Genomic DNA, 16,225 nt, shown 5'->3' on the forward strand with positions numbered 1-16,225 from the left:
TTGTGGTGCATGACACCAGATTTTGGCTCTTGTGTCTGAGCAGGGCAGAAGATGCCGTTTAGATGCCTCTAGCGTGGGACAGATCCCTGGGTTGGTTTTTGTTGACTTTGCCAATGTCACTCCTACTCTTTTCCACAAATGGGCAAACCAAGACTGCAGCTTTTCTGTTGCAGTTTGAAAGAGGGATTTATTATTCCTGTTTGAGTACTTGAATTCCCCTGTGCTCTGATGGGGGCTGATAACTATCTGTTTAGATAGAACTTTGTATTTTTATGGTGTTGTGCATAAACTTTGTTATTGTCTTCAATGGAACCTAAGAGGTGCAATAATTTTGTTTTTTCAGCAGCGTTGTTCACTGTCAGGTATTGTGTGTAGTCCAGATGTGTGTGTCATTGAGGTGCCTCCAAGGACCGCTCTCTGTGTTCGTTGCTGTTGGCTTGTGTTTTTAAGGTGTCTTTTCCAGATCTGGCAGTAACATCAGTACTTCTCCTCTATCGCTTTGGTGTAAGCAGGAGTCCATTTAAAGTTAATGTATGTTGATGTTGCATCTGTAACCTCAAAGCGTGACATTTTAGTCTTGAGTGTGTTAGAACAGGTTGGTGGAAGTTGGTGGAAATAGGGATCCTTTAACAGAAAACCAGCGAGACCCATCAGCGGGTGGTACTGTGATCGTTGCAGCTGCAGAGATGAAAAAGTTCTCTTCATCAGAAGCTGCCCTTGAATCTCTTTTGGGATCTTGTGCTTTGCGGGCTGGGTTTGCAGAGGTGCTTGATAGAGAAGGCAGACTTTGGGGGAGGAGGAACTGCTTTGTGCATCTGCATCCTCCTGTTACAGGTTCTCCTGAGTTAGGAGGATTCTTTACTCCCTCCCTGGGGAAACAGAACAACTGTACTGGTCAGATCGAAGAGTGGCTAGCACAGCATCCAGCAGCAGATGTGTGGGGCAGAGACCGTGGGGACATGATGCAGCTACGCTTCAGTTCCGTGGGGGTAATCGAAGTCTGTCACGCCCCTCCTCTGCGTGTGTTCTGCCTCCCTCAGCAGGTCAGGCACTCCCACCATCCTGGGCAGTAAGGTGGTCCTGATGTTGAACTGCTGCTCCGGAGGCCTGAAACTTCAGTTGGTTGTCTTTTTTTTTATCTGATTTGTCTAAGCTCTCTCTGGTGTACGCCACCGTTCTGGCACTGAGGGAACATGCTGTCTTGTCTTCGTGCTTAATGAAATGGTCTGCATTGTACCGTCAGCTTTCTCCCAAAGTGGTTCCCTATGGGCCCTGTATGTCAGTGGCCTTTAACCCAGTTTCTACAGGTAGTCTTCTCTTCCTCTGTAAAGACATTAGCATATTCCACTGTCCAGATTTATCTTGCTCAGCATTATAAGGTTGATCTGTTCTTTTTAAATGTGGCTTTAAAAAGGGTTCAGCAAAGCTGCAGCGGGACTTGGGCATAGTTTTACTTGGTGGACCTTTGAGCAACTTCTCACATGCTGGATCAGCTGCATGCAGAAAGAGACAACACTTCATCAATTTATATTGTCCACATTTGGATCTTATCTAAGCAGCTGTAAATATTAGGAACTTAGTTTTTAGGTCTCGGATTCTGCCAAGAAATCATGATTTAATTGTAACACTTAATAGGAAAAGCTTCCTATTCCTTTTTCTCTAGAGTTGTTTAGGTTTTTTGGACTTCACTCTTCATGGCTTTTCTTCTGGTCTTGGAGTTCATACTAAAAGTGGTATTTTACCCCAAACTGATCTGAAAGCCCATGTAGTGTTCAGATGTGTGGTGGCTCTCAGTAGTACACTCCTGGCTTTTTGGTCTCACTTTAATTTCAGACTGTTCTTCAAAACGTAGCCTGGGTATCCTGTGATTTTTATAAATCAAGCCAGAAAACCACTTTTCACTTACTGAAAGTTTCCCCACCCATTCCTGTAGTCTTTCTGTCCCCGCCCCGCCCCCCCCCCCCCCCCTTTTTTTTTTGTATGTGTGTTAAAGTGGTCCTTCCTGCTTGTATTAAACAAATGCATGCTGCAATTTACATATATACATACGTAAGAATAAAAATAAGCATATGTTATATGTTAGTGGGGTGTAATGAATCTCCATTTCTCTATTTGTTAGACTTGCTTCTTTTTTTTCATTATGTTATTTTTTTATTTTTTCATTATGTTCTTTTTCATGAGTTTTATTCTGCCTGACTCTTCTGTTGGCAAGAAATTAGGTAAATACCAAAACCCAGGTGATTGCTGTTTGGAATTAATCTTTTCTTAGGTTTACTTCCTTGCATTTATTTACTATGTTACTGTTTCCTACCTCTTGCCATGTAATATGGCAACAACTTCTTCCATGTAACTTTTTGTTTCCTCTGGGCTTTCACTTAGCTTTAATTGTGAATAATCTAAAATATGAAGAAATCTTGGTAGCGGAAAGCAGATTCTTTTGATGAGCAGTAGTGTATAAATTTTAACTTAAACAGTAAAGAGCTGTCATAGGAGGGAGATGGTGTCATGTAGCTCCCAGTTGTATAGCTGCTGCCTTCTACATTTCAAAGCATTTTGGGAGTAAAATCCAAATCTAGTCACTCTGCTGAGTCCTCTGGTGTAGCATGAGTCATGTTGGTATGGTTTTTTCATGGAACAAGGTAAGAAAATTAATAGGGAAAGGCAATATGCTTAATGATAAAAGTGGGATAATAATTGGCAAGATGTGGTGGTGGATGGTTTGCAGCACTTGGTGTTCTCTCTTCTAATAGCAGTGCCAATTTACGTTCAGGATGTTGGTACGGACATTGTATACCCTGCTGCTCACTTCCAAGACATATTTACTGGTTCAGGTTTGAACATTGTTGAATCATTTGACAATATGCTCAAGTCTTAGTGAATGTATAATTAGGTATACCATGTCTGCAGCCAAAACTCATCAGCTACTCCACTGAGATGTCTTACTGACCACGTAATTTTCTTGTTCATCACTTTAATTATGCAGCTGGTCTGAGGAGTTGTTTTACGAAGGGGATGTTGGATACAGTGCAAGTGCTTTTTCTGCCATACTGCTTTGGCGCTCCTATTGCTGTTCATGTACAATACTTGCCCAGTGCGCCTCTTGTCCCTGTGGTCTGTGAGCTTTTAGCTGTCTTTGCTGCTACATGCCTACCACCAGTGCTTAGTTCCTTAACAACAGTGGTTTGTAGAAGTGATGAGACTTGCAGGAAAGATGGTGATGCTCTTTGCTTGCAGGGTTTTTAGTCCTCAGGGCTGCTTTAGAAGGAGGCTTTGCTGCTGGCACGTTTTGTCATCTGTTGCTGTGAGCCAGTCATCCCTGTGTGTCAGAAATCTTGCGGTTCATGCTGTTGTGGTAATGACAGGACAGCTAGCGCTCTGCAGATTCCTTTTGAGGACCAGTTCAAGCCTTCTAGGTAATAAGTATCATGTAGCCTTTCTTCTTTAGGCTGGTATAGAGACTACAAAAGCTCTTTGGCCCTCACTAACAGCAGCGAGGAGACCCAGCAGTGAATTCTAGTCTCAAGCCAGGATCTAGGGAATCCTTCTTCAAGAGCTTAATGCTGTTTTTACCCCCCTAAAAAAAACCCCACAGTTGCAGCATCTTCAGAGAGTCTGAGAGGTGAAATACCTCAGAAATGCAGGGAGCCTGGTGCCATGACCAAGCTGTCATTTTGTCTTTGCTTATCAAACTCTCTTAACTTCATAATGAATGAAATATTAAGCCCTCACTACCCTGGTGACATAAGTTCCTTTGCTTCTGCCTTTCCTCTGCCACAGTCAGGAGGGATTTTCTTTTTTTCTTTGAAGAAAGCATGTGAAGAACAAGGGCTTGGATTTTAACTGCCCCTGGTGTAAATGCCTAATGCTTCAGCAGAAATCCCTACGTACGTAACAAATGTGTATGTTCCTTTTCCTTTTTTTCTGCCTCATTTATCCTGAAGAACTGTGTATTCAGAGGGAACAAACTCCTTGGTTTATGGGATTAAGATAAACCCATTTACTCTGTAATAACATTCACAAGGATAAAAATGCAATTTTTAGCCAAATTGCTGAACACAGTGTACATTATCGAATGGGGGAAAAAACCCTGTTCCTAGTAGATTATCCTTAATGCTTCCAATGTATAGTTAATGTTCCAACTGTTAATCCAGATGAAATGCATCTTTTTTAACTGTGCATCTTTGTACCAGCAAATGTATTCTGGCATGATCAAGGCTTGGCTATACCTCTGTATCTTGGACTATTTTCTGTGTACTTTTCTCTCTAAATGCCTTTTTTTATCCATTTATGCATTTCTTCAGCTGCCAAATGGCTCTCCTACTGTGGCAGATGCTTTGGCTTCATACTTGGTCTTTATTCCTTGTATGTCCAGATTTTGTTGGTTATACAGCATTTGTCAGCTACTTGCTGCTGTTGCTCTAGTGAGCTTTCAGGAAAGTGTGAGAAACTTTTTCTCTTTGTGTGTGAACTAACGCAAGAGTGTTCTGCAACATCCTGCTTTTCATTGTGAAACCCATGTTTAGAGGCCGTTATCAGAGACTTGGAGGGGATCTGTAGAAAATACAGGAGTGGGTTTTTGCGTGTATTGGTATTAGGTTTGGCGTCATAAACATGCGAATCACCTGTGGGTCACTTCATCATTACCCCTTGATGCCTGTAACAGTCTGTAACACAGCGATTTCTTCCTTGCCCCTTCTACGTGCATGCATACCTACCCAACGTGTACACAGTCTATGGAGATACCTCCTGGAAGGTGGTTGCAGTTGAAGACTTTTACTAACTGCCCTATTCAGTAACTACCAGAAGTTTCCTATAGCAAGAAGCTTTAATGTGGTTTCCAGTATTGTATTAAACATGTTCCTTTTCAGAGGGTCCTCCAGGTTGCCCACCCACTCAGCCGTATTTAGTCATCTAAAATAATGTTATTTCTCTATATGTCCACATCTGTTTTCACTCTATTGCCAATTGAAATGCTGCTGTATATTCTCTGTGTATTGTGGCTACCTTCCCAGCGTATTCAAAATTTACGCAGTGTAAGGGGATTTTACAAGTTCTCGAAAAACATGAAGTATTTTCCCACAGTAGCCACGCCGTATAATGTCTAAACGAAATGACATCTATTCACAGAATTAAAATGTGCACCTGCATATGACTTTACACTTTAGAGTGCCATCACATAGATATACATGATAATTTTTTTTCTTTTATTTGAAGCCAGCGTTTTCTTATGGGGAACTTAAGTAGCTTCCTATAGTGAACCTCCAAGAATTAAGCCCAGCTAGTGTCCCCAGTGGCTGGTGGCCATACTTCACTGACTGCTGTTTGGTTTGGGAGACTGTTACAAGCAAAACTTCTGATTTGTGATGGTCTTAATGTATTCTGTAACTATTGGTAGTCGCTGTCGCGGGAAGCCAAAGCATGAAGGTGCTCAAGTGGTGTTTGAGCAGTCAGCAGCTAATCTGGCATGTGTTCTGTACCACTGCTGATTTCAGACCTTTCCAAAAACGTTGCTTTAGGAAAACTCTCCTGTAAGACTTCTTAGAAATGAATATCTGAACATATATGGCTTCTAAAACTATTTAAATTTGCTAACTCAAATCTGTGATGTTTGTCCTGTGTCTTCAGCGTTAGTATTACATTTTTAAACACCTTGCCTTCCGATCAGCTGTTACATTGGTTCATGAATGTCTACAGTCCTCCCCTGTTTCTGAGGGTCATCTCTGCAGTGACGAAGGAGTTAACGAGTTGCAGTTCTGCCCTTCTAGCACAGATGATAAATCTCGGATAAAGCTTGAGAACTGCCTGTCCTTCTTCCTGAAAACCTCCATCCCGTGCTGAGCAAGTACCACAGCGAGCAGTCTGCTACCTTCAAGGCAGGAGTCCAGGGCTGAACCAGGACGGTGTCAGATTGGACCGTTTTAAGCCCAGTTCCCAGTCTGACAACCAGCAGTGCGCTAGCTGGCCGGGAAAGTTGATCCCAGACTGATGGATGACTTGCTATCTTAATTTCATTAGCTTCCCCACCAAACTGGAAGAGATTGAGGGAGGATGAATAGCTTGTCAGCAGGCTCCTCTAGAAGCATCTCTTAGTACTTATGATCTAGACAAATTCCTGTGGCACATCAGGTTTGTATTATGACTATGTATAGTTCTCTCCAAATTGCCTAATGGGAGACAAATGAAGGAGCAAATGCATGGAATACAAAGCGGTAGGGTTAGTTTTCCCTTGGAGGTGTTTTCCTAGAATTGGGACGTCATAGTGACACTGCACTTTTGCCTTTAATAAGTGTTTCGGTTGTTTTCCAGTCTTGGAGGAGCTGCAGAGGTGCCTGCTATTGCTTTGAAAGTTAGGCTTTGGTTATAAATAGGGTTTTCCAAGTGAGCTGGCAGTCAGCCAGCCTCTCCCCAGGTTTCCACATGGTATTTTGGGGGGATCCCAGGGAAACCGCTAAATTAACGGCCTGTTCTGGTGCCTGCCCTGGAGGATGGAGAGCGTCCCAGCTTGTGTAGGTACTGCCCGGGGGTTCTGTGCATAGATTTTGTTATGATTGTTGTTACAAACTTCTTGTCCAAAATCCTGTATTTCTTTGAGACTGATGTTGGTTGTCTTAAAAGTAATTAAGCTGATTAAAGCATGGTAATCATCCCGATTCTGCTACACAATCGTTTGCAGCTTTTTAAGGTGTGTTAGGTCTCTTTTCTTAAATGTACCTCTCAGAATGAAAATATTGAGAATTACACTTCCACAGAGTTTGAGGCAGGGGGCAGGGGAAATAAGTTTTGATTATTTGGAACCTTACAGTCCCTGTTTGGTTTTATTTTGATCAGGGTGCTTAGAGGAGGCTTTTGTATCTCAAAGTCCCTTTCTAAGAGGTGTGACGGTTAACAGGTGAAGTGGCTGGGTAGGGGAAGGGAAGGTCCCGGAACCCCTTAACCTCCCTGTTGGACTCAGCAGTTCTGTAATGTTCGTTAGTCGGGTGAGGCTGAATGTTGGCACCATATGAGCTCCTGGTTTAATCTTTGCTGCTTGTGTCAGATGATCGTGTAAATTGGGGTGTGGGGGTGGGGAACTGGATTGTTATGAAATGTGTGCCTCTAACGGCTCCTTGGGAAATTCTCAGTGAGGTTAGCTGGCCATAATTTTCACCAGCAAACACAACCTTTGCCATGACAAATTACAGAAGTCCCGATTCATCGTGTTTTGTGTATTTTTATTGGGGGGGGGAGAAAAGATACGTTTAAGTCTTATATACTTCAAATTTAAGGACGACATATGTAGAAGTGGAAAGATTGCTCTGTGTGTGTTGGAGTTGTCAAGCATGCAGCCTCATGCCTAACCCCTGCTTGTTTCCCCTCTTGTTAGACTATAGAATCTAACTGGCGATGTGGGCGGCATAATTTGCAAAGGATTCAGTGCCGCTCTGAAAACAGCAAAGGTGTCTACTGTTTACAGTATGATGATGAAAAGATTATCAGTGGCCTACGAGACAACTCCATTAAGGTAAATGCTTTTTTTTTTTTTTTTTAAGTCTTTTCCTAGAGATAAGTGGGTAATTCTGCCTCGGAAAGCTAGCTGCTTGTGTTTCCTTGATTTCTCTTGTCTCATCATGGGACAGTATTTATCTGTGCAGGGTCAGTGTCTTCTGTAGCCTGGCAAAGTTCTCACCTGCACTTTGCCCTGGAAACTTTGGGGATTCCCAACTCCCAGCCAGAGATCAATGCTATTGACCACAAAGAAATGCTTGGGAAATCGGAGTGCACATAACGTGAATGAAGACTGTGTGTGCCACTGCCCCTAGCCGTGTCGTTGCTGGTAGTGTGCTTTCATGCTAGCACGTTGCTTTCATGCTAATTATCCGTGCCATTTTTTTATTTGCAAACCAGGCTTTTATCTTTTCATGACCATTAATTATTTTGCGGTTCTGTCAAAAACTTCTGTTAAGACTTCCTGAAGCTGGAAGGGAGGACGGGCCAACTGATCGGCCAGGCTAACTGCCCACGGATTCCTCCTGCTCTTTCTAGTTTTCTTCCTTCTTGGATCCGTGTTTTTGATCTTGATAAACTGTTTTTTCTTCTTGCTTTTAACAGATTTGGGACAAAACAAGCTTGGAATGTTTGAAAGTATTAACAGGACATACTGGCTCGGTTCTTTGTCTGCAGTATGATGAAAGAGTCATTGTAACTGGATCTTCAGATTCTACAGTGAGGTAAGTTTTTGCACAAAAACAATTTGAGTATCAGAGCTGGGAATATTTACAATGATCTCTAAATATCAGAAAACATCTCTAATGTGAATGTGATACTGCTATTCCAAAATGAAGATACTCATACTTGGCAAAGCATCACATTCAATAAATTTTTTTTCCAAATCTGTCTCATTTTGTTAGTGTTAAGAATTTTGAAGGAGTATGATCTGAGTGATTCAAGGCGTATCCTGAAGTTGTAGAATGGCTGATGGCCAACTAGGCAATAATTTCTTCATTTAGGGTTTCTTGTACTGCCTTCTGACATCTCTTAATTATGGCCCTTATGAAAGGTTATTTGGTATATATTGAGCACTTGTCTGACTGGAATTTTGATGATACTGAGTTTAAATTCTTGTGTGAATTCAGTAGTCAGTAGATGCCAATGTAAAGGCACTCTGGTACAGATCAGTGGAAGGGCCTTGTCGCTTCCTGGTATCTTGCACTGCTATGCCAACGTCAGTGTCTATAAAACTTTTCAAAAGTTAAGAGCTCATCTTGACACCCTTCAGGTACTATAAATTAAGTAGTGACTTTTCACTTCATGTAAGCTAGTAGGTAGCCCTGGAGGGTGCTGTATCCCAGTTGCTACTGGTGTGTGTGAAATCTGAATGAATGATGTAAATCTGAAAAAAACCCAAACCCCAAACCGGATAGTATTTGTTTTGGCCTGTTCCATCAATTTGTACATCATACAAGCTTCAGTCATCCTGGAAGAGTTGTAGAGTTGTTAAGCGGCTCTTTCTTTTAGCAGTGGTCCCAGCGTAGGCATTTCCTGGTCTAATTGTTGCTGCTGTTAATTTTTGCTTGTCAGTCTGAGACGTGAACTAGGATACTACCCCAGTGCCTGCCTTCCCCAAGCCCTAAGAGATGTTAGGCACCTAGAGGGGTTGTCATTAGAGATAGTGACAGACTTGTGCATGTTTACGCTTTACACCATGCATAGCCATCATCCTTCATTTGGAATAAAATTCTTTTCTTTTGCAGAGTTTGGGATGTAAATACAGGTGAAGTTCTGAACACGTTGATTCATCACAACGAGGCAGTGCTTCATTTAAGGTTCAGCAACGGCTTAATGGTGACATGCTCGAAGGACAGATCAATTGCTGTTTGGGATATGGCATCACCTACTGACATCACCCTGCGCCGTGTCTTAGTTGGCCATCGTGCTGCTGTTAACGTGGTAGACTTCGATGACAAGTATATTGTGTCAGCGTCAGGTGACAGGACCATTAAAGTACGTTGGCAGAGCGCTACCCTAGGGCTGCATGCCTACCGAGCCAGAAAAGCTTCTGAGCAGTTCTGTGTCTTTCTTCAGCATTCAGCTGGCTGCTTCCTCTTGCTAGCTGTTAATGTCTTTATGTGCATAACTAGGCTTGTAACATTTTTGTGGCTTCTGTCGTACAATTGCAAAAAAGTAAAGCCCATTCGCTGTTTGAGCTCTAGTCTCAAGGTATGGGTTGGTTTGTTAAATATGGCAACATTTTGTGCCTTTTTCCAAGTGGTATTTTCTATTTCAATTGGCAGTCCTGTTCCAGACATGAAATTTATCAGCAGTTGCCTTTCCTTGCCATGCCTTCCCAGCAGCTCCACCAGGCTTTGCCATGTTTGAAGAATTAAGAGCCTCTATTTGAAGATTATTACATACCAGAAGATTTGAGTTACCCAGAGCTTATTAATATAATAAAGGTGTTTCCACCCTTCCCTCTCTAGAACCAGAGCTACCTTGGACTGTGCCAAAAAGCTCTTGGCAGTTTAATGTCCAAATACCTGCCAGAGATCCCGCTGCACTCCGTGTTGGAAAATGAGCCACTGGATACTCCACGTTACAACTTCAATTACAGTTCATTAAAAATGGGCAAAGTTGATTGAATCATTTAATATTAAGAAAGAAGCAGCAACCAAACTTTTATGGGCCACAGTTCTGGCCGCCTTGTACTAGTGGATTGCTACCGATTTCTTTGGTAATGTGGTGTTCTTGCGTATGTGATAACTTCCGATTTTAAAAATGATTACTTACTGATATGCAAGCGTAATCAAGATTCTGAAATCATTTAGGGCCATCTCTACCACCTGCAAATTTTATATACAACCGCCCCCAACTTTTCTCATTGATTCGAAGTGCGGCAGCAGTGCCCGTGGCTCTTGTCACCGCAAGGTCCCCACAGCGCCCGCCTTCCGTTAATGCCGGGTAACTGCTCTTTGCCCACAAAAATACCCTCCCAGTTTTTGTTCCACTGTCCAGCAAAGGTCAGCCTCAGACCTCTTCTGTTTATGGATTCATAATGGCTTCTACTGAAATACAAAAACCTTGTTTGGGCGTAATTCTCAAAAGAGCATTTATCTTGTGTTTCACAGGTCTGGAGTACAAGTACATGTGAATTTGTTCGTACTCTGAACGGGCACAAGCGTGGCATTGCGTGCCTCCAGTACAGGGATCGACTAGTTGTCAGTGGATCTTCAGACAATACCATCCGGTGGGTGCCCACAAACTGCTGTTGGTGTGTAACACTGTACATTTCGTGTGGAAAATAGGGTTTCCCCAACCTTTGATGCTGTCCTGCACTATTGCGTGTGAAAACGTGCTTGGTACACCTTGCTATTGGAGCAGATGATGTATGAATGGAACTTAACTCAGTGTGAGAGTGTATCACATCGCTGTGCAAAAGTAGGGCACTGAGGTTTATGACAGAGATAAACAAAACTTCTCTATTGCTGTGGTTTATCACCTTGTCTTCTGCTTGAAGAGATGGGGAAGACATTGGTCACTGGTTTTCTTAACTGCTTTCTGAACCTCTAATCATGGATTTATGCAGAATAGAAAAAAGCCTGCTGAAGTTTCCCAAGATAACACATATCCAGCCTTTACATGCATGTAGTATCAAAATTAATTTTGCTATACTGCAGCTGCAACCCAGATTTATCTCTGAATTGCATGCAAGGAACATCTCGTGGTTCTCAGGCCTTTTGAAGCAAATTATGTGGTATCTCCCACAGAAAACCACTCTAGCATGCTTAAATTGCCGTGCGTGAGGCTAAGGGGCAGTGCTGAACCTGAAGTACTCAAAAGACTTTCTCCTCTGTTCTCTTAAGACTATGGGACATTGAATGCGGTGCCTGTTTAAGAGTATTAGAAGGCCATGAAGAACTTGTTCGATGCATCAGGTTCGACAATAAGAGGATTGTTAGTGGAGCCTACGATGGGTATGTTTTTGGAAGTAATTTAAAAAAAACCTTTTGCCTTTCTTAACAAAGCATCATGCGAAAGCCATTGAGCTTTGTGTGAGGGTTCTCTTCTGATGGATCAATATTTACCTGAGCAGCTTCTGCTTCGAGCATTTCAGCGCAGCAGGCTGCAGTTTTAAGTTGCCAAGAAACTGCTTTTCTGGTGCTCTTTAGCACACTCCTAAACTGTGTTATCACTCAAGTTTGACTTTCCATAGAAAGTAAACTTTTGTTTGGCTGAAGTGACATCCCTTTGTTTCTTCACTAAGGAATTGCTCCTTGCCCCATCCTGTGTACTTAGTAGTTCAGGCTTTCTATTTTTGTAAGACAGCACCCTGAAAATGTTTATTGTGAGTGTAAATGTATCTTGTGGGGCTCTGAGAAGTCTTTGGTGCCCATTTCGGTTGGGTTGAGGGCAGGAGCCCCCACCGTTAGCGCTTCTGACTTGCTCGGTCTTTTCAGTGTGTAGTGGATCCATGACAGCTTACAATGTCCAAATTCTCCATTTCTTTGTCTGCCTGATTTATACCTGTGGTGAGCAGTAGAGTGACTGAAAACAATTTTGGAGCTGTGTTTGTCTCAGGCCTTTTGTTAGGGTTCAGTGTCACACCGGGGTTGGCAGTCCCAGCCTAATTCCCACGGGATTTTTGCACCTTGCCAGTAGTGCTGTGAGTTTTTGAGATATTCTGCAGTTCCAGCTGGCTTGCACATGCGTGGTCAGTTTGTCTTTCATAGAACCAGCCCACTTGGTCCAGCTCAAAGACATCACCGTATTTGCTGCTAAAAAAGAAATACAAAACTATCTGTGTCTTCACGAGACTTAGCGTTAGTATTTTAGTGAAAATAAATTCTAATATTTTGCTTGATCCTGATGAGCTACCTGTAGGGAAGATCTGGCGTGCTTTCTATTGCTTTAGATGCTTTTCCTATGCCTATACTTGAAACAATGCTTTCCTAATGAGCTTCTTACTTTACTTTGTAGCAAAATTAAAGTTTGGGACTTGCAAGCTGCTCTTGACCCTCGTGCCCCAGCAAGTACATTATGCTTGCGTACGTTAGTGGTATGTAAAATTAATTCATTTGGGGTTATCTGAAATTTTTATTTGCAGGTGAGAGGCATTATTAGAGTGGGATAGGTGAGAAACTCGGGATGTTTTATAAAGCCTAGGCTGCTGCTTATTATAAGAATAAAGAAGAATTTATATGTTGGTATATCCTGAATTATTTGGATCTGAGCTTAAAAGAAAGACTGAGGTTTTTCTAGTTTGAGATTCTTGGATACTCTAAAAAAAAAAAAAAAGTATCAGAATGACACTGTATCAAATTATTTCAGTTATTGGTGTGTTCCCCTAATGTAGGGCTGGCTTTAAATTTCCCCTTATTAAAAAGAGGGGAGGAATCTTGTGAGCCTTTCCCAAACTCTTCTCCTAACCCTTCAGTTTGGAAGGAAGAGATGTGAAGAGGGAAGGGAGGTTGAGACTGATTACCACAAGAACTCTAATCGCTTCAGAGAACTCTCAGATTTAAGGCTGTTGCTTAAGTTGGGGGCTTTTTTTGTAATAAGGATTTTGGTTTATGACAGTAGGGCTTATTAAAAATAGATTGGGGAAGTGAGTTCATTGTTCTTTTCACTGAAACGTGTGTGAAATTCTGCTTCAGGAGTCAGTTTGGCAAAGTAGTAGCAACCTAAAGTTAAGGACTGTTGTGATGGAAACTGGTGTATTCAGCATGTGCTTGGCCTTTCCAACACCTAAAGAAGTGCTTACGTGGCTAGAAATGCTTCTTATTTTCCTTTCTGTTCAGTAGTCTTTGCAATGAGATGAGATTTAACTGTCCTTTTCCATGTGAATTCGGTGTATTCAGTTTCCCAGTAGAAGCGGGCTCTTTCCCTGCCGTGGGCATACTGCAGCTCCGGCCACGGCTGGGAGATCAGCCTGAAGTTTTGGTTAGTTCTCTAACGAAGGCAGCCTACTCAGTTTAAACGTAGTAAAAATGGATAAGCAGGGCAAGCAGGAAGAACCCTTTCTGGGCCTCTAAGTGCCATTTTGAGATTTCTTGGAGTTGCCAGGGTGTGCACTCCGCTTCCCTTTCCTACGGCAGCGTTTGAACAGTTGCCTTGCCTGGTGAGCCAGCCGGAGCCGTGCCGGTCCGTGCGGCAGCGAGTCCCAGGCCGGGGCTGGGATGTGGGATGTGCGCTGGGGCTGTACCGAGGTGGAGGTAGCGGCAGCCTTGAATGCAAATGTAATTTTTGAAAAAAAAAAAGGAGACGGAGCCCTGGCAGATTGCCTGTGCCAGCCCATCTTCTACATTGCTGCTTCTCGATTGATAGGCTGCTTTTGGCTGGAATAATCCCAGCCTCCACGGCTGGCCGCTCTGGGGGAGGCGCAGGGTTCACAAGCACTGGGTTTGGAAGCAGTGTGTTTTGCTGAAAAAGCCTATCTACAAAACCAGCTTTTCTTGAGCTCGAGTGTGATTGTAACTGAGGGTTTCTTAACCAGCACTGCAGAGCTGGAACACATCAGCCTGTGCCCAGATACACGTGTGAGTGCAGAGGTGATGAAATGTTGCTCTCTTCTTACCTTGCTAACCAATTCTGTGTTGCTCACAGGAACATTCAGGACGTGTCTTTAGACTTCAGTTTGACGAATTTCAGATCATTAGTAGTTCCCATGACGATACAATTCTGATTTGGGATTTCTTAAACGTGCCACCCAGTGCCCAGAACGAGACCCGCTCTCCATCTAGAACATACACTTACATCTCCAGATAACAGTCTGCACTTTACTACCCTCAGAAGGTAAGTCTCCCTCTTACCGAATGTATTACAAATGTCTGAAATTATCATTCTGCCTGCAGGTTGGCTCAGTCAGAACAGCAAGGGGATGTTTTTCTTAAAGTAAAACCTATTTATGCCACTTCTTTTACCATCTAACCTTGGTATGGTCATGCTTCAGCTTATAAAACTTGTCGTGTTATCTTACCCCCTTCTGTAACTCCTCCTGTTTGTAATTGGGTACTTCAGGTATTTTATGGAAAGTGACTAGCTATTCACAACTTTCTTGGAAATTGAGGAGACTTGGTGTGTTGCACAGGTAGTCCAGATATCGTGTGAAATCGAAGCCTTTTAGAGCCCTTGGTGCATCTGCTCACTATGTGAAGCTTTGTGACGAGCATTGTATTGCATCCCTAGTAAACTGAACGCGCATGTGATCTTTGGGCAAATGCTTATCTGAAATGAGCAGTTTTGTGATAATCACAAGAGTTGGGAAAGCTTTCAGAGCTAAAGATTACGTTGTGTTAGGCAACGTGACAACTCAGAGCTGTCGGAAGCGGTGCATGTGAACTTTGCCTATTTTGTTTCCCTTTTTCTGCAAGTCAGCTTCATTTAATTCTTGAAGCGCTATGGGTAAAAGCTCTGCTGTAGATCTGTTTGTTAGGACGGGGGATTCTTTTCCTTGTGTCATCTATATTACTGCCAACAATTGCACTTCAAACTATAAATAGCTGTGAATGTCGGGAAACGGCCTTACCAGGGCAGTCGCCCCTTTCTCCAGTGCCCCCTCTCTGCTGGTGCTGAGACTGGATGCGTCCAAGGAAGTGGAGACACCGCAGCGTTAAAAAGAGGCGTTAAAAAACAACATTGCCCCAACAGGAAGGATTTATTTTATTTGAAGTAGAAAATTAATAGTTTGCTTAAACATTGTGGGAAAAGTTTTCTGTGTCTTCACGTGAGCATGGATTTCCATTATCTCTCTCTCTGTGTTTATCCCTGCTGTGGCAATGAGTTCCTCAGGTTTTTCTACCCCTTCTGTAGGCTCGTTCCTGGCTGGGAAATAACCTTTCCTTGTGAAGACACACTTTGCTTCTTTGAGATGCTGGTTCTTAAAAATTAGTTTTCTTGCACCTGTAAGCGTTCCTCAGGAAGGTGTTGGCTGCCTTTCCTACTAACTGAACTACTCATTTAAAAAAAAAAAAAAAAAAAAAAAAGCCAGGATAGCGTCCTCTCGGGATATGACACTTGGCTTGTTCTGTTTCGCAGAGGGTCACAGCAGAAAGCTGGTCATCGCTAGGCTGAGTGGCCTGTCCGTCCTCCTGAACCTGTATTTATTTAATATAATCAGGCCCACGGTTAAGGAAAGAAGCCTTACGCTATGCTGATGAGGTAGCATGCAGAATGAGCAGTTAATGGGACTTTCCCTTAAACCTGCATTTTAAGAATGCTGCAAGGGGCGGTAGTAAAACTGATGGACTTCCTTGTCCTGCCTGCAGCGGGACAACGGAAATCTGAGGAGGTGGGACTTGGTGTTTGTGCAGGGTGGGGAAGTGACTGAAAGACACAACTTGCTGGGAGGTAAATCCTGAAATTCCCCAAAGAGCCAGGTCCTACAGCACTGCTTACCTGTGCTTCCCACTTCAAAATTACTTAGATCCAGGATGACATGCTTGCATCCTCGTTGTGGGGACTTGATGCTGTCAGTGACGGTAACGTCCCTAGGGATTTCCTGCTCCTTTTAAGACAGAGAACACTGCCGTTGGCTTCTGTGCCACCTGGGTCCATGCCTAAATGAACTTTAGCTGTGGGAACTCCAAGGCTTATTGAAGTTGAACGGTTTTCCATCTCTATGGAAAGCATTTTTTTCCTCCTTTCCGAGTAATTCTTTCCTTTTTCTTTCCTTGCCTTCTCAAACAGATAGAATAGGATCTGTGCGAAAACAACAGTAGTTTTAGGAACAGTCTCCATCTACCTTCCAGTCCAT

At 42.9% G+C, this 16,225-nt stretch overlaps 1 protein-coding gene across 4 annotated transcripts in view; it reads left to right on the top strand.

The window, feature by feature from the left end:
* FBXW11 (F-box and WD repeat domain containing 11) overlaps positions 1 to 16,225 on the top strand; it is a 74,631-nt gene that overhangs the window by 54,379 nt on the left and 4,027 nt on the right. For all 4 annotated transcript variants that reach the window (XM_055811847.1, XM_055811850.1, XM_055811848.1 and 1 more), the window contains 7 exons: positions 7,364 to 7,501; positions 8,089 to 8,207; positions 9,231 to 9,480; positions 10,602 to 10,720; positions 11,337 to 11,447; positions 12,451 to 12,529; positions 14,077 to 14,265. In XM_055811847.1, coding sequence (XP_055667822.1) covers positions 7,364 to 7,501; positions 8,089 to 8,207; positions 9,231 to 9,480; positions 10,602 to 10,720; positions 11,337 to 11,447; positions 12,451 to 12,529; positions 14,077 to 14,238 — 978 coding nt within the window. In that variant the 3' untranslated portion in view covers positions 14,239 to 14,265. The remainder of the gene's footprint in view (positions 1 to 7,363; positions 7,502 to 8,088; positions 8,208 to 9,230; positions 9,481 to 10,601; positions 10,721 to 11,336; positions 11,448 to 12,450; positions 12,530 to 14,076; positions 14,266 to 16,225) is intronic.

Source organism: Falco peregrinus, chromosome 8, assembly GCF_023634155.1.
Source record: "Falco peregrinus isolate bFalPer1 chromosome 8, bFalPer1.pri, whole genome shotgun sequence".
Taxonomy (NCBI): domain Eukaryota; kingdom Metazoa; phylum Chordata; class Aves; order Falconiformes; family Falconidae; genus Falco; species Falco peregrinus.